The sequence below is a fragment of the Periplaneta americana genome, chromosome 2, assembly GCF_040183065.1.
Source record: "Periplaneta americana isolate PAMFEO1 chromosome 2, P.americana_PAMFEO1_priV1, whole genome shotgun sequence".
Classification (NCBI taxonomy): Eukaryota; Metazoa; Arthropoda; class Insecta; order Blattodea; family Blattidae; genus Periplaneta; species Periplaneta americana.
The window spans coordinates 135,760,984-135,788,612 of NC_091118.1; the positions used below are offsets into that span (position 1 = coordinate 135,760,984).

Below are 27,629 nucleotides of genomic sequence, written 5' to 3' on the forward strand. Positions count from 1 at the left end.
GTGGTAATATTTCAATTTCAGTAAATACAAGGTTGTCTAACATTGCAATAAAATATCTATAGGTTGTTGTTTTAGTACTGTAGTATTTAAATTCTAGAATTTCAACACAAATTAAATTTTGACGAGGGGAGAGAGCCCTGACAAATGTTTGTGGGGGCTCACAATTCCTATGGGCGACCCCGCGTTGCGAGTCGAAAAGTCTCGCAAGACCTCTTCTCTCTACAACAAATGCATCGAAATGCAACATTTTGCCTTGCAAAAAATCTTTACGAGACAAAATGTTGCAGTTGTTGTGCGCTCGACCTTAGCAGATCCGTGTTCGAGTTCCTTCGAGGTTTATCTCCTATAGGAAGCAAACGAGACTACACTACTCGTGAGTCCATTTATTTAGATGGATATCTTGTGTTATTTCATAACCCTCACAAGAGTGATCAGAATGTTTGCTCTAAAAATTAATTGGTGTATTAGTGTGAACATGAACTGTTCAGCGTAATTGAAGTGGTGGAATGTGAGGAAACCTATTTCGATGCGTCTTTCCCCATCAGAAGTCGCACACATCTGCTGGTGAGAGAACCAATCTACTCTAAGCGAGATTCTGTCAATATTTTTGGTACCTACCGATGGGCCTCGTTGCTACATACTATGTACAGAGATAGAACGTATCTAAGTATAGCCAGCCAGAGTGTACGCACAGTTTGAAGCAAAGCCTTCAATTCACGTAAAACACATGAATTTAGTTAATTCGCATCAAAAATACTCACACGAACTGTAACAGTGTAATTTGGCGATGACTAGTTTTTACAGTCTACTTTGTGATAATTGTATTTATTTTCAGAAAAAATGTAATGCTAAACAAATCTGTACGTATTATCGCAAACAACCTACGAATTGAGTCTTACGACCTGTTCCATCAATACTCAGAGGAGGAGATGTAGTTCACGCCATTTGTAACTAGGTCGCCCAGGGTCTTTATTGCCTCTGTGTCGGTATTGGAATGCGAACTTTGGGAACCTATTATTGTCTTTTCGTTTTAAGTGTTGTACGACTTGTGTCCATTTTATGCATATGTATGCATTTGTATTTATATTTACCTTCATTTTGCATATTTTTATTCATATTTTCATTCACGAATATGTTTCTTAAAGCTTGTGACAGTGCTGGAGAGTGTTCTTAGATGAAGAGATTAACTCTAGAAAAGAACAAACTTTTACATTTAAACATTATGATAAGAAAAGTACACCGTCGCCTTTCCACACTCGTAACCCGGGTTCGAAATCCGGTGGGTCGACTTAGAATTTGTGATGGACAAAGACGATGTTAGATGGTAGGCTTCTACGGGATACTCCCATTTCTTCTACCGATATTTCACCATTGCTCCATTAATAACCGAGCGGGCTAGCGGCGTGGTAGAGGGCTGGCCTTGCATTCGGGAGGTCCGGGGTTCGATCCCAGGGGCCGGCAATCGTAATGAGGTTTTTCAAAGTTTCCTCTGTTATTTCCAGGCAAATGCCGGGATTGTACCTCTTGAAAGTCCGGCCATGGACGGCGATCCTTTCCTTAATAAATTCATATGTGTGAGTGAATGCTGTGTAATGTCTTAAATGTTTGTGTTGTATCGGAGGTGCCCCTGGCATTGAGCTGATTCCTCATCCGGGGAGGCCCTCCATGTCCTTGTGTGGTCGAAAAAGTATGTATGTGATCCATAGATTAATTCCTTCCTGTAAGGCCCTGGTGGCGTGGGTCGTGTAATAAGAACCTAAAAGGGAGAGGTTAAACTAAGAGAGAAGAAGAAGAAGAAGAAGTAGTAGTAGTAGTAGTAGTAGTAGTAGTAGTAGAAGAAGCTCCATTAATATAATCATAATCATCACACTGGTAAGCTGTAGATCACCTCCCATGGTATAATAAAGGCACGATCTGCAGCAAAAAATCTACAGGTACGGTATAAGAGTAGGCCTATTTCTCTTAGAAGAGGGGGTGAATAACGCAAAAGTAAAATACCATTGAAAAAAAAAAACATTGCCGCATTGATGCCTACTTCGTTTTTTCCACTAGTGAACTGTTTAAGAGATTTACAATAATTTTAACAATTTCTTCTCAGAAGAAAACCTAACTCATTAGCTTAAAGCGGAGATAGGCATAGCTATTGTTACTAGTAACTACATGACCCTGACCCTAGGGAAGTGTTCATGTTGGTCAGAAAGTACAACCAATCACTATATAAATTTCACGAGAAGATCCCTGAGAGGAGAGTATGGTCCTTGTGGGGTAAGAGGAGAGGATAGGCTAAGGCCTTCTTACTAGTAACTAAGGGCCGTATTCATAGACATTTTTAGCGCGGGCTTTCGGTGGATTATCAGCGTTTTTCGTATTCATAAACCAGTGTTAGCGATAGGATATGATTTGAATTCTGTACTAGTAACCAGTGGATAGCCGGGGCTAGCTTAGTACGCTCGTAGCGCGTGATGCGAAATGTCTATGAATACGACCCTAAGCGCCTCTGAAGGAGCAGGTGGATGGGAGTGGTGTCACTAGCCGGCTCAGTCATTAGTCGGCTGGTTCTCTTGTTACGCCGTTCGATTTGCCGTTCGTGGGGCGGATGCCGAGTGGTCTATGGCGAGTCTTCGGCTTACCTCACTTCATCTTGCCAAAAAAGTGTAATCTTATTGTTCCACATCTTAAATCTTCAATGCTAATGTAAGATCTATGGAATACAATAAATGAAATTAAATAAAATTTTTCATGTTTTACTGTATCTGCAGAACTGAATTTACTGACTTAAAAGATGTGTTCCTTTATTTCCACTTAGCATACTACATCAAAGAAAATACTCTTTCAACATTGACAATTTTTTTTTACTAATAGCGAGTGCTTGACTGTTCGTCTACAATTTTCAGAAATTCTGAGTACTATTTCGCAGAAACACAGCTATGATAAATATTTACTCACATTTTGTGTCAAAGCAAATCTTTAGAATTTTCCTCTTTCTTATCCGGTAAGAAAGATTTAAATTTGATCACCTGGTCAAAGAGAAGGCTCTCATTAAGTTCGTAAGACATAATTATTATTTTGCATCCACTTGAGTGTCATTTTGACACTATTCCACAAATTATTGCAAATATTCCAAATTTCTGTTCGATTGTATTCAAAATCGCGGACTTCATCTTTTCTTACACTATAAAATCACGTAGGCGAAATTCGCAATCCTATTTATGTGTAACCGCCTAACTTAAAGGATTATTTACTTGTGTACTATCTCATTTAGAATCTCATATTAATTCCAAGTAAAAATATCACGTTACTATAAAAAATAAAGTTTATAATAACTTCAACTTGATAATTTGAATCTAATATTACATATTAAGGGTTCAGAACCATAGTGGGCCAAGCGCCATTTACTAAAATCGTAGAAAGCAAGGGTTAAAATGAAGTTATTACCATAATTCAATGGAAACTTATAGCAAGTAATATAAAGTATAAGCATTAAAACTAAATGATATGTCAATCTTCATTAAACTATGGTATTCGCTCAACTTTAACCCTTGCTTTCCCCGTTTTTAATAAATGGCGCTTGGCCCACTATGGCTCTGAACCCTTCATATTATTTGCATAAAGCATTAGAACTTAAGGGTAACGTTTTTCTTTTCATTTCATCTTAACTATAAATAAGAATTTCTCCAACTTTTTAAATTACTAACACTGAGGTATCCAAATACTTTACTAAACATTTAGGGCCATATATTCATAGACATTTTTAGCGCGGGTTTCCGGTGGATGATCAGCGTTTTTCGTATTCATAATCCAGTGTTAGCGATAGGATATGATTTGAATTCTGTACAAGTAACCAGTGGATAGCCGGGGCTAGCTTAATAGCCTACGCTCGTAGCGAGTGCTGCGAAATGTCTATGAATAGCACCCTTAAGTATTTACAGAATCATTATTTTCTTGTCAATCTATAATTTTGTTGAATGCTCTTTTTCTGGACATACAAATATTATGAAACTACTTTATACATATTTAATACAAATACGCTACTCTGCTGTACAAATTACTATAACCAGAATATTTTGAACCCAGTTTCAAAACGATTTCGGATCTTCACTTGCCATAACATCAGAGTGTTGGAAGCACCAAGCGCACTTCTCACTTCTCCCTGTTCACTTCCTAGCCCCACTTTTCTTTTCCGTTTCCATTCCCCCCCCCCCCCCCCGCTTTTATTAATTCTTTGACAACTTTGGCCATGGCTTCAACCATTTCCACTTCGGACATTTTCTTGTGATTTTTTTCCCCTTTTTACGGAGGATGGACCCGAAGGCTTGCAGTGAGGCTTATTATGTTTACCACTCCTATTTTGTGAATGGCTGGGTAGCCGAAAGGCCACGCTCTTGTACATACAAGTACAGCACGCCGCACCGTTAACTTAACTTAGGTCCTATCTCTTTTCTGGCATGTCTGCAAGAAAACAATATTTAAGAACCAATGTTTTTTTAAGAGGAACACGAAAAAATCCTACATTGAAAATCATGCAAAGACAATTTCGAATAGCTGTAACTTCCAAATAATTTGAAAATACAAGGTTTAAGACATGGGCACTGCAATGTACATATAGATCGAAAGGATACTTTTCACGAATTTATACATCACATACGTTACTTCTCATAAAAGATGCATCATCATAATCCTGACTTACCACAAATAAGTCTAAATTTAGCTAAATGCGTTTCTGGCATTCATGACATGACTAATTCCCGTGCAACTAGTACATATTACTGAAAATCTTCATAAATTAGATGTTTTCATCGACATGTCACAGACAGTGGCATCAATTTGATTCTCCCAATGTCCGTCGTCTCAATAGCAAGAATTTCAGAACATTTTTTTTCTTATTTACATTAGAAACTTTCTTTCTAGATGATATGGTAACAAAAATTAAGAAGTCTATTTTGAATGTGAGAGCTTTTATACTTTGCTACGGATGATGAATTTTCAAGATGGTGCTTTAAGAGGTACATCTCCAGAGTTCACTCGAAACAGTGAAAGTGCATTTAAATTTTGCTTGAAAATATATTCTGAATTAATTTTCCTCTTATCCCAATTTATTGTCGACCACATAAAATTATTATATGCACAACTGCCTTGCTGCTGCCTGGAAAGAACGGTTTTTGTCAGTTTGAGGTACATTGTCAAATGGCACTTCAACAACGTTTAGAAAATGCTCAGCGTATGTGAGATTTTTCCTAGTGTTCAGTTTTTTCATGATTTCTAATTTTCTCAATTGCATTTTATACATATCGAATTCTTTAGCCAAAAGTAAACCAACACGGTCATGACTACCTTTTCCTACGTGTTCTTTGCCAAACAAAACACACATTTCACAAGAAGGACCCCCTGCATATTCTGAATAAACAAGCCATGGATATTTGTTTAACCAGCAAAGTTGCGGCGCCCTGTTCTTGGAAAAATATAAGTAGGCCTATATAATCTGCATGGCGTTTTAATCAATCCTTCCTTGGATTTATCACTTACAGCTACAATGTTTAAACATAATCTACGTCTCTACCGTTATGCTCATAATTATATATTTGAAGTTACATCTATATCTCTGAGATCTTCAACAATAGTGTTCTCGGTTCTTGAGGATTCACCACTTTCTTTTCTTGGTGAACCAATGTCTAGTTTGCTCCCGTTATTTTCTGAAGTATTCACACGTGTGGAAGAATTGATGAAGAAAGATTCCTCCATTCCGATCTTCAACAGTAGAATCGGCCTTGTTGGCACAGTTGGTATAGCGCTGGCCTAGTGTGCTTAAATGCGACAGGCTCATGTCAGTAGATTTACTGGCATGTAAAAGAACTCCTGCGGGACAAAATTCTGGCACACCGGCGACGCTGATATAACCTCGGCAGTTGCTAGCGTCGTTAAACAAAACATGACCTTAACCTCAACAGTAGAGTCCGTCCACCGCTGAGGAGTGACGGTCAGCATGCCTGACCGTGGGAAGAGCGGGCTCGGGTTCAAATCCCGGTTGGTATAATTTACCTGGTTGAGATTTTTCCGAGATTTTACCTCAACCCATTAAGAGTCGATGCCAGGTAACTTTCGGCGCAGGACTCGGGACTCATTTCGCCGGCATTATCGCCTTCATCTCACTCAGACGCTAAATAACCACAGCAGTTGATACAGCGTCGTAAAATAACCAATTTAAAAATAATTTCAAGTTTCTTGAGTTTTTATTACTTTCATTCTTTAAGCTTTTGACAATAATGATAATAATATGTTTTTCTCCCTGAACGTTTCATATTTTCATTAAATTTATTAATTTTTTTCGAATACCGAAGAATACTTCACCTGAATAGCTTCTCGATTCATACACGTGAAATTTATAAACACTGCAAATACATAATTATAAACTACTAGCCTATTACAGTCTACTAGAAAGGCACCATAAAACGGGATCGAATGTAAAAAACATTAAAATATCCACTGATGTAAATGTAGAACTATGTCTTCGTATTCGGCACAGTAGGTCGCCAACAGCTTGGTAACGATGTCCAAAAAAAAAGTTGCATTCAACGTTTGAATAAATACACCGAAAGGAAAAGTATGCTACCGCATAGACAAATTGACCCATAACCGTAAACATCCGCACGAAACCGGTCGGGTCTTCAAGGCCGGGGAGGCGACATGCGTTCTGGCAACAATTTTATACGCGTAACTCCGTTAAGTCTGAACCGATCCGGACGTTTAAGGTGTTGATCGATCGAATCAATTTCTATATTAGTGCCTCTAGTGTGTGAAACGGGAACTCAATAGGTTACGCATCATATTACATATTTATCGATGTTTTGGTCTTCCGATCGACCTGACATGAGAAACTTCTACAATTTGTCCTCTCACTTTCTTTCCCCATACACGGCAGATAAACCAACAGATTGTATGCTTTAAGTCGCGACGCTGTTAATCCCGGCGTGACTCCTCCTCTTTGCTTACATCTTAGGACGTGAAGGCTCTACAGTATAAAGTCTAGGTAGGTAGTATCGTTCCCCATTTTTTTTCTTTCGTTGCCAAGCTACTAGACGAGGAATCTATTTTCCACACCGTTAAACATTATCATGTCGTAGCTCCTATGATAATAAATCAAACGCACTGTAAGCGAGCAAATAATTGAGCGACAAATAACGTCCTCGTGTGCTTTCTTCGATCGTCAACGAAAGAGCTAAAATGGCGGGCGATTATATTAAGTATTTATCGAGCCTTAAGAAATGCATAACGTCATCATCAGCGAATCACAAGACGCATACGTTTAAATGTAGCCGACCTGCAACGTGATTGGTTGCCGGAAATAAGAGCGACGGGACTATACAATCAGTCTTTCAGTTTATCGCCGAGTGGAGGGCGATTATGTTTTATTGTTAAATATGAACTGTTTGCATATATGCAGCTATCGTTACTTACAATGTAGCGACTATTGACAATAATCACATGATTATTCTCGCATTACACCAGGAGATTGTTGAACTGTTGATCCTGTTGGCTTGTTAGACAATGAATGTGTCAGTTATATCTGGAAGAAGTAGGTAGATTTACGGACTTACACATTTGAAAACAATGCAATCGTTTATCAGGTTTAGCTGTATTTAAAATATATCTAGTACAGTGCGTCCAGCTTGGGCCTGGGCCTGCGATGGCATGCAATGCGCGTTCCGCGCGCGGTGTAGTAGGTCACGGTGTTTTCGATACGTAATCTATGGTAGTTAAAAAGGTTAGGCCACTTAATCTTATTATTTAAAGATACTGTACCAGGTTATTTAACGTCGGTGGAATTGGTGACAATGAGGTGGTATTTGTCGCCAAGGGATTACCTAACATTCATCTTACAGTTGGGGATAACCTTAGGCAGGTAATTGACCTAAGCGATAATGGAACCCACGTTCTTGAGTAATCAGAAATGACACACAACTATAAACAAAATTTAAAGAACACGAGGCAACAGCACAACTGAGAGTTTGGCCTGCCGGTATCGTCACACACGTACGTTCCGCCTTCACGTGCTACTCCTGCAGGCAGAACTGACGGATTTCCCACAGTCCAAACGATTGGCCGGCCGGCAACACCACACACGTCAGTTTTGCCTTTCAGTTCTCAACTGTGCAGACCGAACGGAAGACAAAGCTGTGTGTGTATGGGGGCCCTAAGATGGTCACCAGGTCCCAGTGGTGCCCATGGAAACCGAACCGCATTCGCTGACAAACGTAGTTCTACGTCCATAAACTCTTCGGCAAATTTCACTATTGACCCACTACTGTTTTTAACGAAAATATTCAACAATAAGTGTTTATTATCTCTGTATACTGTATAGCTATAATCTGTGACATTGCTATGTAAGATGTGGAAGTGCATAAGCGCAATCTCTCCTTATCTCTTCCAATTACTTTGTGTCTGTGAATGCATCGAACGCTACAATAAGACTATAAATTCAAACTGTTATTCTCGTATGGAATGATTCCAAAAACCTTAATTCTCATTTCTGTTTTCAGGACAGTTCGAGTGACATGGTTCGACTCCTGAAAGCCCTCTTACTTATGCTCATACTGTTGAATTAAATACATCTCATATCTTAAAACAAGTCTTCCATCGGTCTGAATGTAGACTATCGCCTACAAAATTTCTGTACCGCGTACTTTAAAATCGCCCGTTTCCCTGACGAACACTATACTTTGAAATAAAACACTGAGCTGTGACGTGACTTAAATTATAGGTACGACCAATTACGATGACATATTTTGCAAGTACGCAGATATTATTTTCTTTTTATCAGAAACTTCAGTACTATTGCGACCCAAGTTTAAGTTTAGCTGCTTTCAAACTCATACAAGTATTTGTGCAGTATATGTAATTTTATCTTCTGTTTGTTTTGAGAGAGAAGAGGGTAGAGGGGTAGAGGGGTAGAGAAGGCCTGACGGCCTTATCTCTACCAGGTTAAATAAATAAATACTAAATAAATAAAATACTAAAGAGAAGACACTTTCACCAGGCTACGAACACTTTTTTTTCTTTTGCAGCTATGATGCAATTTCTCTGTGTCTGATAATTCTCATATTGTTTTGGATATTGATCTCCATGCTTTATTGATATACTGTGAAAATTATTCTAGCCTCATCTTATTAAAACCATTCAAACTGAAGTGAAATGCACTGTGCGAATACTTTATTCCCTACTATTTCAGTGACAGTGAAGAGTAACCATGACACTAATAATAATAATAATAATAATAATAATTATAATAATAATAATAATAATAATAATAATAATAATAAATTATAATAAGAACAATATTATAATATACTATTCAGTTGTATAGAAGTGAATATTTTATGTACTAATTAGCACAGTTTGCTAAAGCAGTTCATCCAAGCTTCATGTATACTGATGAAATGTCTCGGAAAAAAAAATGACCCCACTCTTGAAGATCCTTACAGAATACGATTCACACCACAACGATTTAACAAAGATTTTCAACCCAGTATTATTTCAATAGTATTACAGGAAGTTATTTCACTACTAATGCAAAAAAAACCAATCTGAAAATAAGATTACATTAATACCTATAGTACGACAACCCCTATTATGACAATTCACCGCAAGCATTCTGATAGCTCTGTACTAGAGTGCTTGCATGTAGGTTACGAAGTTTAGAGTTCGGATACTGTTGAGGAAAGATTTTTTTAACTTAGTCATGCAGGTTAATTTCGTTTATCATCATTCTATTTTATGCACGATTTATAATCATTCATCTACTGTTAAGAATAGATCAATTTTCATCGCATCTTTTCAAATGCCTTTTGGGTTATGACAACAATCGACATAAAATGAATTTCAATAACTGCCAAAGCGATCTCGTGTGAGCATGCGCAATGCGTTGAACCTGGAGCTCAGAAAATTCAGGCGGACCATTTTTTTTTTTCTGGAATTATATATCTCGGAATATTTAAGGCTTTAAACTTAAAGTAATGCACTGGTAAGTATATTTCGTGAAGGGTTGGGTTGGGTTGGTATATGATCATCAACAGACATTCCCTTCCACAATACAAGATAATGTGACTTGCTGTTTGATTTTGCTCTTTACATTCTGTAACTCAATCTTGTGAGGTTTCTCCGAAGTTGCTGGACCTGACAAGAACTATTATCAATATAAAATTAAGTCTGAGCATTTCACCCTTCAAGTATAACGAATATAAAAGTCTTTCGTTAGGGACTACATCGCGCTGTTTCCTCACTGCCAATCATCATCAGAAGCAATAGAGGCGTAAAGGTGCTTATCAGGTTGGACATGGAGAATCCCTGTGCACTGCAGCCTAAATAAGCTTTTTGTATACTCAATACCAGGCCTGCAGAACTGTAGCTCTTGAGAGCGACTGCTTTCCTCCCCTCTTTTATCCCACCCACCTTTTCTACCAGTGCGGTCACGACGTTCTAGTTACGCTCGCCTGCATCAACATTCATTCTCGGGGCGGAAGTCGATCATCCCCAATAAAAGTGGAGTGAGGCTGACGTCATAGTTCCCCTACTTTGAGAGTTCTGCAGGCCTGCCTAAGACGGAATAAGTTGCTTGTCGACTATGCTGTCCGGTTAAGCCGGCCCCACCATCCGTCACACCACGCATTCCTCTCCAGTCTTCAAATCCATATACCATACTTACATCTGGAGGTGATGTGTTATTAATCGTAGATATATATATAAGACGCTTCGAATATAAGTAGTGCAAGTCCAAAAATTAAATATTTGCTAATTTAATGTTTAATACATACAAGAATGTAAGAGCTTTCTAAATAACTAATAAAATGAATTTATTGCTTAATGTTTGGCAATAGATTGTAGTACTTTAACAGAACACTGAAACAGATTGACTTTTGTCAGAATACAAGTGAAGCAAGTCCACCTTATTGGAAATTGTGCTGTTTACTTTACGGTTTGTTCTTTAGTTCAGTAATTAATATTATTTTCATTTGTGTGATCAACTGAAAAATTATTATTTTTTATTTCGTATTTGACTATGCTTTTTCAGCTGCTAAGGTTATCTAGCGACCGAGTGACATGAAGGTGATAATGCTAGCGAGATGAGTTCAGAGTCCAGCGCCGAAAGTTACCCAGCATTTATTCTTAATTTGTTGAGGGGAAACCCTAGCAAAAACCTCAACCAGGTAACTTGTCCCAACCAGGATTTGAACCCGGGCCCGCTCCTTTCATGGTCAGACGTACTAACCGTTAGCCCACAACGATGGACTTGAAAAATCATTTGAATCAAACTAAATGGATAGTGAAGAGTTGTCGGTACAGTACGATTATTTAGTCCTGGCAGTCGCCGACAATGTGCGCCTGGGTCAGGCGATTCCATTAAGTTACGCCAAAGGATGTTCAGGTTAGTCTGTCGCCTGCAGTTAGAGCGATCGGATGTCACGCATGCGGTATAGCGTTGTATTTCCAGTACAGTTAGGCTGTACTGCATTCCTTTACCGACCGCTCGCCCTTATCTCTACTCCGGAACTCTCCCCACTACTCCTACTACTTCCCCTCTTTCGCGTCGCTGAGCTGTCAGGACTAAATAATCGGTCTGTACCTGAAGCAACTGGAAGCAAGTGAGATACTGAAACTCAAGGTAAAGAAAAAAAGCAATTCAAATAATTAGTTATGGATTAGTTATGTAATGGTTATCTTATAACTGTGTTTTAATTTGTATAGCGTAAATCCTTAACTGATAAATTGTTATTCTTATGTGTGCAGATTATATGATTATGAAGAAAACAATTATACAAAAGTAACTGACATGAAAACAGAACAGAATATAATTTTTGTCTTTGTTTTCATGACATTATCACAATTATTTATAATTAATACTGATAGAGAATATTATAAAAAATATATAACATCTGGAAGTCATAAGCAAGTGATTATTTTACTATACACTGACAATATTGCCATGTGAAATATTTCAACATTTTCAGTGGACGAGTGAAGCAAGTACTGTACATGGTTTATTTGTCATTATTTAATTTCAGCCATAAATTTTAAGTATTTATATTCCTATGGTACAGGTGCAGGAATATTTGGTGTTTATAAATAAATGTAAATTGGATAAAAAAATGTGCTACTGATTTTTAATTTTTTTTCTAAAACACTAAATATCTCGCTAATATTTTCTGTCAACTTGCACCACTTGTATTCTGAGCGCCTCATATTATGTATGAGTCATTATATCCCCTTCAGGCATCCAGGAACCTGTGGGGGCTTCGGTGCCTCTTATCTTAAGAACTATGTGTAGTCTAGAACTCACCACTACTGCCATCTATTAATGTCTGGAAGAACTGTGGCAAAGAAGATCTTTGACAACTTCACCATCGCTGAGATTTGAACTCGCGTCCGCACTTGTAAGTGAACGCTCTGTTAACTGAGCTACTAAAATGGTTATTAAAAAGATTAGTTCAGTCCAAGACTGATAATAAATTTTATCTGTACGGAGAAACGTTGGCTTACTTGATACGAGTACATTCATATAAACTCTTACTGAGCGACAAAGCAATCATAAAGCAGTGAGACGATAAGGACAAAGAAAGCTGGTTACTGCAAGTACATCTAACACTTAGTGCTCATATCACCATCACCACCACTTCTATCATAACTTGTTTGCATTGGGACTTGAAAATTTATTTATTTATTATTTTTTTATATTATTGGGTTATTTTACGACGCTGTATCAGCATCTAGGTTATTTAGCGTCTGAATGAAATGAAGGTGATAATGTCGATGAAATGAGTCCGGGGTCCAGCACCGAAAGTTACCCAGCATTTGCTCGTATTGGGTTGAGGGAAACCCCCGGATCCGAACCCGGGCCACCTGGTTTAACGGCCAGACGCGCTGACCGTTACTCCACAGGTGTGGACACTTGAAAATTAACGAGAGGAAAACGAAAGAGTTAATATGCAATAAAGGAGGAGTGCAGAGTAAAAATAGAAAAATGGTACCTAAGCAATGTTAAAATTACATATTTAGGTGTAATATCATGGTCCGTCCCAGGAATCTTTAGAGTGACTTAGCGCATGTGAGGGCGGAGTCTATCTGTGCCGGACTGTATTGCGGGCAGCATCAGCTCGAGGCCGCTAAGGGGTAAGATGTTCGTGGTAAGAGTTCAGATGGGAATTATCCTCTCCCTGCAAGCGATTGGTAGCTTCGTTCAATCAATGCCTTCCCCCCAGAGAGGTCATTGGTCCTAGCCGCACACGTACCACTTTCGCAGAGGTCTTATTTCGTCTTTCTACTCTACAGATTCCTGGGACGGACCATAGATAGTAAGGGAGATTGGAAAGAACAAAATGAAAATACCGTAAATAAAAGAAACGTAGCACTAACAATAATAGATAAATGTTTTTAAGTAAATGGCCCAACATAGATAGCAAAAGATTAAATGATATTTACAGTGCGATTATGGAAGCAAAGATATTATATAATGTTGAGATATGGGGAAATACTTATAGACAGAATACTTACTTACTTAGGCCTACTTACTTACTTACAAATGGCTTTTAAGGAACCTGCAGGTTCAGTGCCGCCCTCACATAAGCTCACCATCGGTCCCTATCCTATGCAAGATTAATCCAGTCTCTATTATCACATCCCACCTCCCTCAAATCCATTTTAATATTATCCTCCCATCTACGTCTTGGCCTCCTCAAAGGACTTTTTCCCTCTGGTCTCCCAACTAACTCTATATGCATTTCTGGATTCGCCCATACATGCTACATGCTCTGTCCATCTCAAACGTCTGGATTTAATGTTCCTAATTACTTATGTCAGATGAAGAATACAATGCGTGCAGTTCTGCGTTGTGTAACTCTCCATTCTCCTGTAACTTCATTCCTCTTAGTCCCAAGAACCTTATTCTCAAACACCCTTAATCTCTGTTCTTCTCTCAAAGTGAGAGTCCAAGTCTCACAACCATACAGAACAACAGGTAATATAACTGTTTTATGAATTCTAACTTTCAGATTTTTTGACAGCAGAATATAGACAGAATAAGATCTAAAAAATATATATCCTTTATGCAATAAAAAAGAACACGCGATACATATTATAGACTATTTTGCCCAGAAAACGAAAGAACAAGAAAAATATTTATTGAGGGGTCATTACTGAAACTAAATGTAGAAATAGCGTACCTATAGTAAATTGTATAGAACAGTAAACGGAATAAAATTGAAAGAACTAGGAAAATGTTTGTATATAGTAAAGAAAATGGGAAGGAAAAATTAAGGTATAAACATATGTATATAAATAAGGAATAGTAATTAAAGGGAAAGAGTTTTTGTTATGAAATAACTAGAATGATTTACGTAGTATGGAATGTAGTAGTAGTTACTACTAATAAAATGTAGTTAAAAGTGATTTTCTGGAAAACAGAAATGTAACAGGACCACCAGTAACAAATGATACACAAATCGTACATAATTATGATGACAATAAATATACGTAGACTACATACGCCTACATACAACGCTGATGTAATTATGAAGCACTGTAAATAATTGTCGAATAAAAAGGCATTTGGAAAAAGGACACAACATTATTTAAAATTGTAACTGTAGTGTGATGTAATGCTGTCATCTTCATTATGACTGGTTATTACTAGTAGCTCACATCTGATCATAAACAAATGAAGTCACACCGAATATAATTTGCTGTTTAATTTCAGAGAAAATTGTGTACTTGATTTATTGCGTGATTTTAATGTGTTGTGTTTAATATCGCGTTGAATCTGGCAAGCAGCCACTGTGTATTCTTTTTTCCTTTCCGATGTACTCTATTGTTATGTCCAAGAGGCAACGTGTTCCAGACGCAAAAGATTTACGCATGCCATCGTCCTTTTTTAAAGCGTTTTATAAACAAACCGTAAAGTATCCACCCTTATGATGATTTATAAACATAGGCAAAACATTCAGAAGTATAAATCGCAAAATTCAGACAAGCCGCAAGAGAAATAAATACGGATATACAGTATAGACTTTATTTTATAATTGATGCAGGGATAACATCTATCAATAATATCAAAAGGAGTTGAAGACTTCGGGGGTAAATAATGATAACCCACATATACAAATTGCATACATTTTAATTTTTACTGCAAATACAAGAGGGTTGCCATATTTTTCAAGCATCATAATCGAATCTTTGTTAATAGGTTAGGTCACTGTTAGGTCACGGTGGCTACGGAGGATGAGGGTGTACCAGCCCACCGGCCGCATATGACCCCTCACCCGCTCACCCAATAGGGGCCTCCTACCCTCCTCTGCCCTAAATTCATACCGCCAAGAAACTAAGCAGCACAGGATCCGTTCCAAGGTGTCGAAGCGTCCTTGGAAGAGCTCTTAAAGAATGAATATTTGTTAATATATTTACATAATTATTTAACCAAATCAAAGCTAATGTGGCTTATAGGCTGTTAACTATCAGAAAACTGTCAATCTCAATTCTGAGGGTTATCACTATTTACCCCCGAGATCTTCAATTATACAAAATGTTTATGATCATTAGAAAGAGGCTCCGATTTAGTTTAATAATTTTTCTTGTACATACTTCTTATTTATTAAGAAATTGCATTTGTTACTTTGATATTTCCTTGAGTAACATTATGTCCGGTCTATATACAAATACCAAAAGTACATGCATTAGGGCAGACTTTCCACGTAAAATTTAAAAATTATTTTGCTTAAGTACAACATAGAACGATCTTCTCTTGCAACTCACAACTCGGTGCGAACCGCCAGAGCGTTTATCAATTATCAATTTCCGCTATGTATTTACTGTTGTTAATCTTTCCGAATTCCTTTCTGCGTTACGGGTTTCTGAAGTGCAGACATCTGGTTAGTGTTTACGGGGGAGAAACATCAACTTCAGTATCATTGAATTCCCCCCCCCCCCAGGTAGATTAAGGTTCTGGCTCGCTGTGACATTGTGGCGATTGACTTTTCCTGAAAGATGAAAGGTGGCCTCGTCTGAAAACATTATGCGTGATAAAAAGTTTTCATCTTCAGCAATACGTCCAACATATCCATTGCAAATGATCCTCTCTTTGGTCGGTCCTGGGGTTTCATTTTCTGCAAAATCTGTACCTTGTAGGCTTGAAAATTTAATCGTTGGTGAAGAATTTTGTGTACCGTTGACAGTTTCATTCCAACTTCCCTCTCTGCGTGTCTGATTGACTTCTTTGGACTTCTTTCAAACGATCTTAGTACATTTTCAATAACCTCTTCCGGATACCGGGATTCCCGCCTCCATGTCCTTCAACACACTAAAGTTTTCCAAAATCTTACACCACTCCTTGATAGTCTTGAATGTCAGTACGTCCTTATTGTACTCACGACGGAAATTTCTTTGCACTTGATTAACTGATTTTGTCTCTGCATACCACCAAGCAACATGGGCATACTCGCTAGGAGTCGCCATTTTATAAATTATTAATTTTGTAACGTTATTATGGCTCTGGTGTGTACTATGAAATTGCTAAATAAACTTCTTGAGTTTGCTATTGTTTTCCGACCAGAATCACAGTATATTAAATTTAAAATAAACTTTCAAATGTTGTATATTCATGGTAGATATGCTGAATTACTTACATTCTGTATAAACATATATTATATGTTTTCCTGAGTAAAGGCCATAGTGATTTAACACTTTCATTATCCTCCGGACCCTTTACATCCGGAGATTACATTTGTTATTTAGTATATGTATTTTATAAATTCGCCAGATAAGCTATTTCTGGTGGAATTTGTTTTATTATTTTATTGTTTCTTTTTAAATACTAGGTAGGGTCTGAGAACTGCTCAATTTTATTATTTTTATGCATCATCTTGTTGAAACTGCATTTGTGTACCTCGTTTTAACCGTGACAACGCTTTTTCTTTTAGTTCTTTTAAGCATTCTGATTATGGTATTGTGTTTCTGTTTTGTGAAGGATTTTAGATAAGGGCGCAAATAGCCATAGTAGCTGACGCGCCTATTTTAAACCCCACTAACATTTCCATAAGAAACCTATGTATAAAAACAACGAAGAGATAACTTACTTAGTGGGCCATATTTAGAAAATAATGGGGTTTGACAATTTGTAAAACAAGAGAACATCATGATTTTAAGGTTAGGCTATTAAGTCACAGTCCGATGTTCCCTTGTTTTACAAATCGTCAAAGTGTCCTAATTTCTAAACACTAGCCAATGATCACGTTATTTTTTCATTATTTTATATGGAATGCTGGTCCATATACGTGAATGTGAATGGTCAGCAGGACCGAAGATGTTGTGAGACAATAAATATAGGCCCTATCATTGTTTTTATACATAGGTTTCTTATGACAATGTTAAATTCCTATATCCTATACCAAAAAGCACAGTATATAAATGCATATTTATATTTTCCAATCAAACTTATCCTGGTTAGGACAAGTTACCTGAGTGAGGTTTTTTTCCGGGGTTTTCCCTCAACCCAATAAGAGCAAATGCTGGGTAACTTTCGGCGTTGAATCCTGGGCTTACTTCGCTGGCATTATCACCTCCATCTCATTCAGACGCTATATAACCATAGCAGATGAAGAAGCGTCGTAAAATAACAAAAAAAATCAAATTTATCAAAGACTATGCTGCTGAGCAATTAGAATTGACGAACTCTTGACCCTGTACTGCTAAAGGTATTATAGTTGTGAACCTTGTTTACGAATTGCATGCGAAAAGGAGAAAAATGTCAGAGTTGCATGCCGAGATTTTCTTTGAGGTAACCAAGTTGCTTCCCCTCATATTCGCAGGTAAAAAACAGGATTAAACAGGGCAAAACGTATAACTTTTCTATTTCCATTTTTCACGCATGAATTATTAAGGCTCTTCATGTGGAAGGTACTGGACCATTTCCCTACAGCCCAGTCTGGCACCCGTTGATTTCCAATTCTTCGGATCATTCAAGAAGCACCTGGATAATAAGCGATTCAACACATACGGCCCTTCTGTAAGCCACCATGACTTGGCTTCAGGAACTTGACGCAGATTTCTTTGATGCCGGCATCGATGCTTTAGTCTACCGTTGCAACAAGTGTTTCGACAAGCATGGTAACTATATTGAAAAGCAATGTGTACCAGTGCCCTACTACTGTGTATCAGTACGTCTGCCTATGAAATAAAGTTTGTCCATGAGAGCTCTTGTTACCTTACTTTTTTAAGCACCCTCGTACATTATTTCACTTACAGTACACTGTTATATTGCAAAATAAAGACACCATTGGAAGGACTTATTTATCTTTGATAAAGGATGAGTCGAACAGAAAAAAATTCTCTCCGGCACCGGGATTTGAACCCAGGTCTTTAGCTCTACGTGCAGAAGCTCTATCCACTAAGCCACACTGGATTCCCATCCCGATGTCGGATTGAATCCTCTCAGTTTAAATTCCACCTCTTGGGTTCCCTCTAGTGGCCTACCCTTATGCACTGCGTCATAGATGTATGACAGTGGCACAATGTCCATACATGTGCAGAGGTGCACTCGTTATGAGTGACTAAGAGGCCGGGATCCGATAGTCTTAAATCACAGAATGATTATTTTTCGCATATCATATATTATTATTGGCTTATTGGATAGAGCGTCAGCACGCAGAGTTGAAAACCCGGGTACTTCGGTACATCATAATAATATTATTTATCTTTGTTTAAAATACAATTATTTTTTTAAGTAAACAACATTTAATTATTTTTGAATATTTCATATTACAAATTTAGTAGACATATTTGAAGGTTTTTAATTATACATTTATGTATATGTTTTTAGGATCAATATTACATAAAAATGCGGAATCTAATTATCATCGTCGTTGATAATGAATTCCGTCTTATAATTTCTCCATTTTACAAATATAATTTAACTACATTAGGCCGGAAGTATCCATTAGGCCTAATATCTTACTTGATAATTTCTATTTGCAAAGGAACTCTACCTACTGCAAGCTGTCCACCGCTGTGGAGTAACGGTTAGCCTGTCTGATCGTGAAACGGCAGGGCCCAGGCCCCAGGTTCAAATCCTGGTTGGTACAAATTTCCTGTTTGAGGTTTTTTCCGGGGTTTTCCCTCAAACCAAAACGAGCAAATGTTGGATAACTTTCGGCGCTAGGCCCTGGAATCATTTCGCCGGCATTATCACTTTCATATCATTCAGACACTAGATAACCACAGCAGCTGATAAAGCGTCGTAAAACAACTCACTGAAAAAACTACAAGCTTCTGAGACTGATCCTCGAATCACAGGTTCGTTAGGCCGGACGGAAGAGCGTCCGCCGACCACAACGGCGCCACATATTTTTATGACAAGTCTGTTAAATAAACCCGAGACACGACTTCGCACTGCCTGGATCCAAAATACTTTCATATAAATCCTGTGTTATAAAAGAGTTTCGGCGGAGTTCTACCTCCATACCGCACTTCAACACGATGTCATCCTTCCGGAATAGATTTACTGGAGTTAAATTCCTTCCACCTACTTTAACGAATCAGAATTCAAGTTAAAATTAGGTATATATAAAAACAGGAATTCGTGTACCTTCACGTTAGCATTGTAGCAGAATTTTTACACCTCTGGTTTAATAAACAGTAAAATCGTAAAATATCCCACTTACAGTTAACGTCAAGCTGGCAGCTTCTCGCTGAGACTGCGGTGCCTCGACTGTTCAGTATCGGGAGTGCGGGATTATCATCCCAAGGACTCGGGTTCACTCCCCATATTTAACTAGGATGATACTTACGGTGGTCAAGAATAGGGTACACCCTATTCGTTTTTTCCGAGAATTTTCTCAGTTTACAATATCTCACGTTACCAAAACTTTCACCCTTGCTTTTTCCTTCATTAAATATAATTTCTTCTCAACCTCTCTCAAGGAAAGGGAGTCCACACCTGTGGAGTAACGGCTAGCGCGCCTGGCCGCGAAACCAGGTGGCCCGGGTTCGATTCCCGGTCGGGGAAAGTTACCTGGTTGAGGTTTTTCCGGGGTTTTTCCTCAACCCAATAAGAGCAAATGCTGGGTAACTTTCGGTGCTGGACCTCGGACTCATTTCACCGGCATTATCACTTTCACCTAATTCAGACGCTAAATAACCTGAGATGTTGATAAAGCGTCGTAAAATAACCTACTAAAAAAAAGGAAAATAAACGAGGCGATATTAATAAGTTTATAGCCTAACATGAAAGAAGTTACTATATCTCAAAACAAATTTTTATTTATTCAACATTCTTTTTCTTCTGGCTTTGGCTGGGTCGCCGGTTAAAAAGAAACTGCCTACTGAAGGATGAAATGGAAGGAATGGTAAACGGGAGAAAAGAAGTTTGGGGTAGAAGAAATATCAGATGATTGACAACAGTAAAACTAAGAGAAAGGAGGAAAATATAAAAAATTGGCGAATGCTAGGTTTGTAGTGAAAGTCTTGCCCTTGTTCAGAAAACTATGAGTGAGTGAGTGAGTGAGTGAGTGAGTGAGTGAGTGAGTGAGTGAGTGAGTGAGTGAGTGAGTGAGTGAGTGAGTGAGTGAGTGAGTGATCACCTTTTAACACTATACACTTAGCAAAACGGTCATAAATCAATTTACTTTTTAGAAAATTGTCTTTGTCTGCAATCCACAGTAATTACTATTTCATTCGATGATTTTTTTTTCTTTTTTAGTTTTGAAAATAGGTGAAAGTCTGAGGAATCTAAATATGACAAATAAAGGGTATAGTCAATCAACTCAAAGCAAACTTTATCAATTTACTGCATCGTAATCAGAGTCTTGTGAATTTATACATTTTTACAAGAACAGGATAAGTTACCTTTCAAAATTATACCACAAAGTTTCTTCTCAGATTTTCTCCCGAAGCTTGCTTAATAATGGAGAATATGCGCTTCCAACCATGGCCATAAGAAGAAACATAAAGAAGGTAAACTTACGGATTCTAAATGAGGTAGTAGAGCAAGTGGACAGCTTAAATACTTAGGATATGAAGAGTTCGCAGGAAAGAATGAATGTCACAGTTTTGTTAAGGTTGATGTCATTATCTAATTCAATGGATCACTACGAAATTTAATGTTGTTCTTATGAAAAATGGTAAAAAGGAGAATTATCACCACGAATATAGTAATCCTTTCCTTTATTTTCTATAGAAACAGCACTACATCTTACAGTTATAGACTCAATTAGATCATTAGCTAATCCTTAACAAGATTGAAATATTCATAAATCATAACCAAAGATTGTGCTTGAAGTAGACAATTTTCAGCAGGACGCCGAAATGTGCATGATGAGAAGCGCAGTGGGAAGCCAACCATCATCACAGATGACCTTGTGGAGCAACGCACCATTTGCTTGCTCATGACGTTAGGCCCATAGACCTGGCACAGCTGACGATCAATTTCAATCGGCGCTATGCCCTGTGCATTCAAAAACTTTATCACTGACCGCACTTCACGCGGCGGGAGCTGGAATAGGAACGTCCATCTTCAACCAATGCAACGAAGCTACTGAGAGCACTCGGGAAGTTCCGTTAGCGCATGCGCCATACCAGAACATTACTCTATCACGTACACGCAGTCGCTTCGCGCAACATATGGTTTGCTAGCTGTGGGACGAGTGGGAAAGTTGCTTTATGGACGCGCTTCGTATAAAAAATTTCACGTCAAATATACTCGTAATTTTTCTGTGCATTACAGTTCAAGAAATATAATCAAAACATTTTTCTTTCTTTTATGGAAGAGGGGCCCGAAGTCTAGCTTTGCAGCTGAGGCTTATTGTGTTTATCACTTTTGTTCTGTGAATGACAATTTTAGTCGAATGGTCGTGCTCTTGTACAAGTACAGTACGCTGCAACGTGAACTTAACACGGGCTATGGTATGGATGATGATGGTAATGATGATGATGATCATCATCATGATATGTGAATTAATTACTGCAAAATTAGTCCGAGGTACAATGCCAAATGTTATCCAGCGATTATGTTTGAAATGCATGAGGGAAAACGCTGAAAAACCTCCAACCAGGTAACTTGAATCGAACCAGGATTTGAACCCGGTTCCTCTTTTCATGATCAGACGTGCTAACCGTTACTTCACAGCGGTGTACTTCAAAATAAATTAGGAAATTATTAAATAAAATGTGATATTGCTCCAACTATGTGTTTGTAAAATATTATATAGTGTGTCTCTAAATTAGATCGACAAACTTTGGGATCGAATAGATAAACTTTTCTAAAACACTTTTTGTTAGGAAACAAATGGGCTGCAGTGTATTGGATCAAGATTGCTAATTTAATACTGCGGTAAGTGTTTTCTTTCTTTTTTTTCTGTTTGTTTTGTTTGTGTTTTCTGTACTTTAGTCAAATGAATACATGTAACAATGATTTGTTCATCACATTCATTTATTAATTTTCAAATAACTGATTACCTCCATCTCGTCCTGTAAGATAGTTCGATTAATGATATAAAACCCTGCTGCACTGAAATGAAACGCTGCAGTCCATTTGTTCCTTAACAAGAAATGTTTTAAAAAAGTAATATTATCTACGCGATCCCAAAATTTATCAGTCTAACTTAGATGTTTCGCATTTCCTTTTTTTTTTCCTATTTTTGCTATTTCTAGAGTCTTTTTATGCGCTTAAAATGTAATTTTAGTGCCTAACATCCAATGTCTAGTTGTGACTCTGCTAAGGATGAGATCTGAAATAATGAAATTTGATTAGTTTTATAGCCTGTACCTTAAGTTACAATAGCGGTTATTTGAATCTTTGATTAACAAGCATAACGACGTTTTATTTTTAATAAAATAACCTGCTCTCAATGAGAGTGCCATAAAGATCCAGAATAAAAAGTACTACAGAATATTTAGAAAGACAAAAAAGATTAAATACAGGAATTGTTAAGTAAAATAATCCAGAGAAATGCAAACACAATAGAACCATTAATAGCCAAAATATAAATTGTAATGTGATATTTTGATTGAATCCTTAATACATTTTTTTGAATTTCAAAAAATTGGAGACCGAGTGCTTTTAAAATATCCATGTGCATTTAGGAAGTGTGCCACGTGCACAAAAAAAAGACCAGAAACACTCCACTGACCAGTGGGAAGGTTATATTTCCCACTTAGATAAAGGATGCAGGACTCATAAATGGATCTCAACGAGTTCGTTTTCAAATCCAGTGATACATGTTTTTGCACATAAATCTTGGAATTCCGTTGAGTTATTCTGATACTATCTTTATCGTATCTGTTTTAACACAACAAAGTCAATACTAAAATGTATAATCAGTAAAATAAATCGCCATGGAATGATTTTAAATACAGGAAGCAGCATATAGTAAGACATATTAATTAAAAACAACATTCTTCGGAGAGGTGTATATCATCATATGTAATTATCATTATTTTAGAAATTTCCTTTTAAAAAAATCGCAAACATAAGAATATCACACTACAAAGCTAATTAGATATGTCAACTGAAAGAATCAATGCAGGATCGTTTACTTTACACTGACCTCAGCCACATCACATCATGTTAATCTCAAAAGGAAGCGGGCTTTCTTATTGAAGAGTTCAATCCATGCAGCGCACAACACGTCAAATAACCTGGCAGATTCGGATGTAATTAAATGTCAGATACTTTCCCATTATACGAGTAAATATTAAGCAGCAATTAAAATAAGAATTGTTCCGCCAAATTATCCACGTATGCATTCTTACAGACTCCTTTCTTTTAAAGAGACGTACAGTGAGTAAAAATTATCTCCGTACACACCTACACATTTATTATATTTTACATAATGATACACACAAAAGTAAAACAAAACATATTGTTCTGTTTGTATAAATTATCCTTATGAATACTAACGGTATTACATATATAGGTACGATAGTTTTAAAAAATAAGCAAATAAACTTGTAAATTACATCAAATAAAACTGAAAACCAGAAACATAATTTAAAAAGTCTCCGTACACTACAGTTTATGTGCATTCAAATCACCAATCCCTCTGAATTCAGTGATCACTTGGACCTCCATTTGTTTTTACAATATCCCTCATGCGTTTAGGAATTATTTGTACCAGTTTTATGCTTGTCTCAGCTCAGTGTTGCCCCATTCTTCTAGCATTTTTACCCTCAGTTGCTGTTTGATTCTTATCTTGTATCTTTTCAGCCTTCGTTTCATTTCACCCCATAAATGTTCTATAGGGTTCGTCTCGGGGGATTGGGGAGTAGTATGGAGCTGTTTTTTTTTTTTTTTGTATTGTACAACAACCAGAGCTTCACATTTGAGGCAGTGTATTTAGAGTCATTGTCTTGCTCATAGATAAATTACTCATTTTTAGTTTTTCAGCACTGCCGTGTAGGTTTTCCTTCAGTTATTCAAATATTGTATCCAGTTCATAGTCCCATCCACGAAAACCAAATTTCCCACACCAGTATCATTCTTGCAGCCCAAAACAAAAACACTACCTCTTCCATGTTTTACAGTAGGACACAAATTCTTGCTCTGTAATATTGTTATTCAAATTATAATCCAACTAACGTTTTCGACCACTGGTGGTCATCTTCAGGTTTGAAAATAATTACATGATGAACATATGAGATTTAATATAATATGGTAACATGCTGATGTCAGTTTGCATTTAAATTCCCTTTTTTAAACACTTTTATGTAAAATTAATACTACTATAAAGTCTTAATTTATAATCACAGTCTAGTTGAAATGTACACAAGAGGTTTACAATATAGTCTACTAGTACAACAAAAAGTTTTAGTATCAATTTCATGAAGCGTTGTTGAATGTCATGAATTCATCTACAGAACAGGAGGCTTGAGAAATCAGGCACTACTTTAATTTGGCCACAACAACGAAACAAGTGTAGCGCCGTACCGGTGCGAGATAGGGCAACCATTGCTTAATGAAAAATGTTAGTTTCAGTATTCTCTATCTGCTGTATTCTTCTACAACATAAATTCTGAATCATGCTGTATAGCCTACTTGTACAGGAAAGATTCCGAAATTGCTTAAAAAATACAAAGAATCTACCAGGAGCGGATATTAAACTCAGCTCATGTCCTGTTGATAGACGAAGTAGATATTCGTCTGAAGAAGATAAAAGGAAGGCAGGTGACGAAATTGGACATGGAAAAACTGAAGAACGAAGAAAATTTTCAAGAGATGGCCGCTACATTAGAATCCACACCGGAAAACAGTAATGAGTACTGGACTCATCTAAAAAGCTGTATGCAGACAACAGCAGAAGAAACAATAGGGTACTCAGAAGGTGTGAGAATTAAGAAACCTTGGTTCACAGAGAAAATATTGGAGAAGATTAAGTAAAGGAGAAAGTGGAAAAACATCAACACAGAAGAAAGTAGAAGAGACTACAGGAAACTAAGTAACGAACTAAAAAGAGAAACTGATAAGACGAAGGAAGACTGGATGAAAGAAAAATGTAAAGACATAGAGGATCTAGAGAGAAAAAGAAGATATTATGATTTAAATTATTTTAGTGTGCCGCGAACCAAAATGTTTGGATTTCACAAATAAAGACAGAAAATCCAGTGGTTGATAGAAGATGAAATCGGAAATGAAATAACGGGCAAACAAGGAATACTAAACACATGGACGAAATATGTAGAACAATTATATGAGAAAGGGAATCGTCCAGATGAGTTAACAAGAGAAGACGAAGCAACCGTATCAAAAGACGAAAAAGGATTTTCTATTTTAAGAGAAGAAGTTGAACTAGCGCTTAGGGAAATGAAGAAAGGGAAAGCAATAGGAGTTGATGGAATCTGCATTGAATTAATGAAATACTCTGTGAAGACAAGAAGAAAATTCTATCATTATGTAACGAAATATATGAGAAAGGCGAATGGCTTTAAGATTTTACGGAGACAGTGTTGTCAACTCCGAAGAAAAATAATACCAAGTTCAAATGTAACGAGTTCAGTACTATCAGCCTGATATCGCACTTAGAGAAGACTTTATTGACTGAATCGACGTTTATATTCTAAGATGGAAGGACAGTTGGAAGAAGAGCAGTTTGGCTTCAGGAAGGGAAAATGTACGAGAGATGCAATTGGACTACTACGAATAATCGGCGAAAGATACCTAAAGAAGAATAAAGAAGTTTATATAGTATCTGTGGGCTTAGAAAAGGCGTTTGACAGAGTGGATTGGAACAAATTCATGGGAATCCTGAAGAAAATAGGTTTGAATTGGAAAGAGAGAAGGATGTTCAATAATCTTTGTATGAAACTAGTCAAAGTCAGGATAGGAGAAGAAATGTCTGAAGGAAGTAAAATAGGGAGGGGGAGTACGACAACGATATCCTTTGTCCCTATCCTGTTCAATATCTACTTGGAGAATTTAGTGAAGAACTGTTTTCAGAACGTGAGGGGGTAAAAGTAGGAGGAAGAAGAATAAAGTGCGTAAGATATGCTGATAATGTGGCATTGTCAGCAGAAGAGAGAACGATATTAAGGGATACGTTACTGGAGCTACATAACAGTTGTGAGCATTACGGAAAGAAGATAAATGCAAACAAGACAAATATCGTGGTTGTCTGAAGAAAACTAAAGAAGGTAAACTTGCGAATTCAAAATGAGGCAGTGGAACAAGTGGATAGCTTCAAATACTTGGAATGTACTACAAGCAGTAACATGAGCTGCTGCCAGGAAGTCAAAAGGAGGATAGCAATGACAAAGGAAGCTTTTAATAGAAAAAGGAGCATCTTCTGCGGACCTCTCGAAAAAGAAATAAGGAAGAGACTAGTGAAGTGCTTGTTTGGAGTGTGGCATTGTATGGGGCAGAAACATGGACATTACGACGAAGTGAAGAGAAGCGATTAGAAGCATTTGAAATGTGGATATGGAGAAAAATGAAACGTGTGAAATGGACAGACAGAATAAGAAATGAAGCTGTGTTGAAGAGAGTGGTTGAATAAATAATGATGCTGAAACTGATCAGAAAGAGAAAAAGGAATTGGTTGGGTCACTGGCTGAGAAGACACTGCCTACTGAAGGATGCACTGGAAGGAATGGTGAACGAGAGAAGAGTTCGGAGCGGAAGAATATATGAGATGATGGACAACATTAAGATATATGAATCATATGCGGAGACTAAGAGGAAGGAAGAAAATAGGCAAGGTTTGGGAATGTTGGGTTTACAGTGAAAGACCTGCCCTTGGGCAGAACACTATGTGTGTGTGTATGTATATATGTATGTATGTATGTATGTATGTATGTATGTATGTATGTATGTATGTACGGCCTTATCTCTACCAGGTTAAATAAATAAATACTACTAATACTACTACTATGTATGTATGTATGTATGTGTGTATGTGTGTATGTATGTATGTATGTATGTATGTACTATACGAACTCCCGTTGTGTACCTAAATATACTCTTTCAGTCATTTTATCGAATATGACGTAGGCCTAAGCATTTCGGTGGAAACGTCAGTGTAATTTTCGTTCTACAAAATCCTTAAATTTTTTCTAGTGTCGATAATATATAGACGTTACATATCAAAATTGAGTTATTTACCGAATGA

At 37.2% G+C, this 27,629-nt stretch overlaps 1 protein-coding gene across 2 annotated transcripts in view; it reads right to left on the minus strand.

The window, feature by feature from the left end:
* Positions 1–27,629, minus strand: part of Pkcdelta (Protein kinase C delta) — a 309,961-nt gene that overhangs the window by 267,119 nt on the left and 15,213 nt on the right. The window contains exon 1 of one of the 2 annotated variants that reach the window (XM_069818486.1): positions 12,329–12,417. The exons of the other annotated variant lie outside the window; for it this stretch is intronic. Within the exon in view, the coding sequence (XP_069674587.1) occupies positions 12,329–12,340 (12 nt within the window). The 5' untranslated portion in view covers positions 12,341–12,417. Of the gene's footprint in view, positions 1–12,328; positions 12,418–27,629 lie in introns of those variants that run through there. 2 annotated transcript variants of the gene reach the window in all.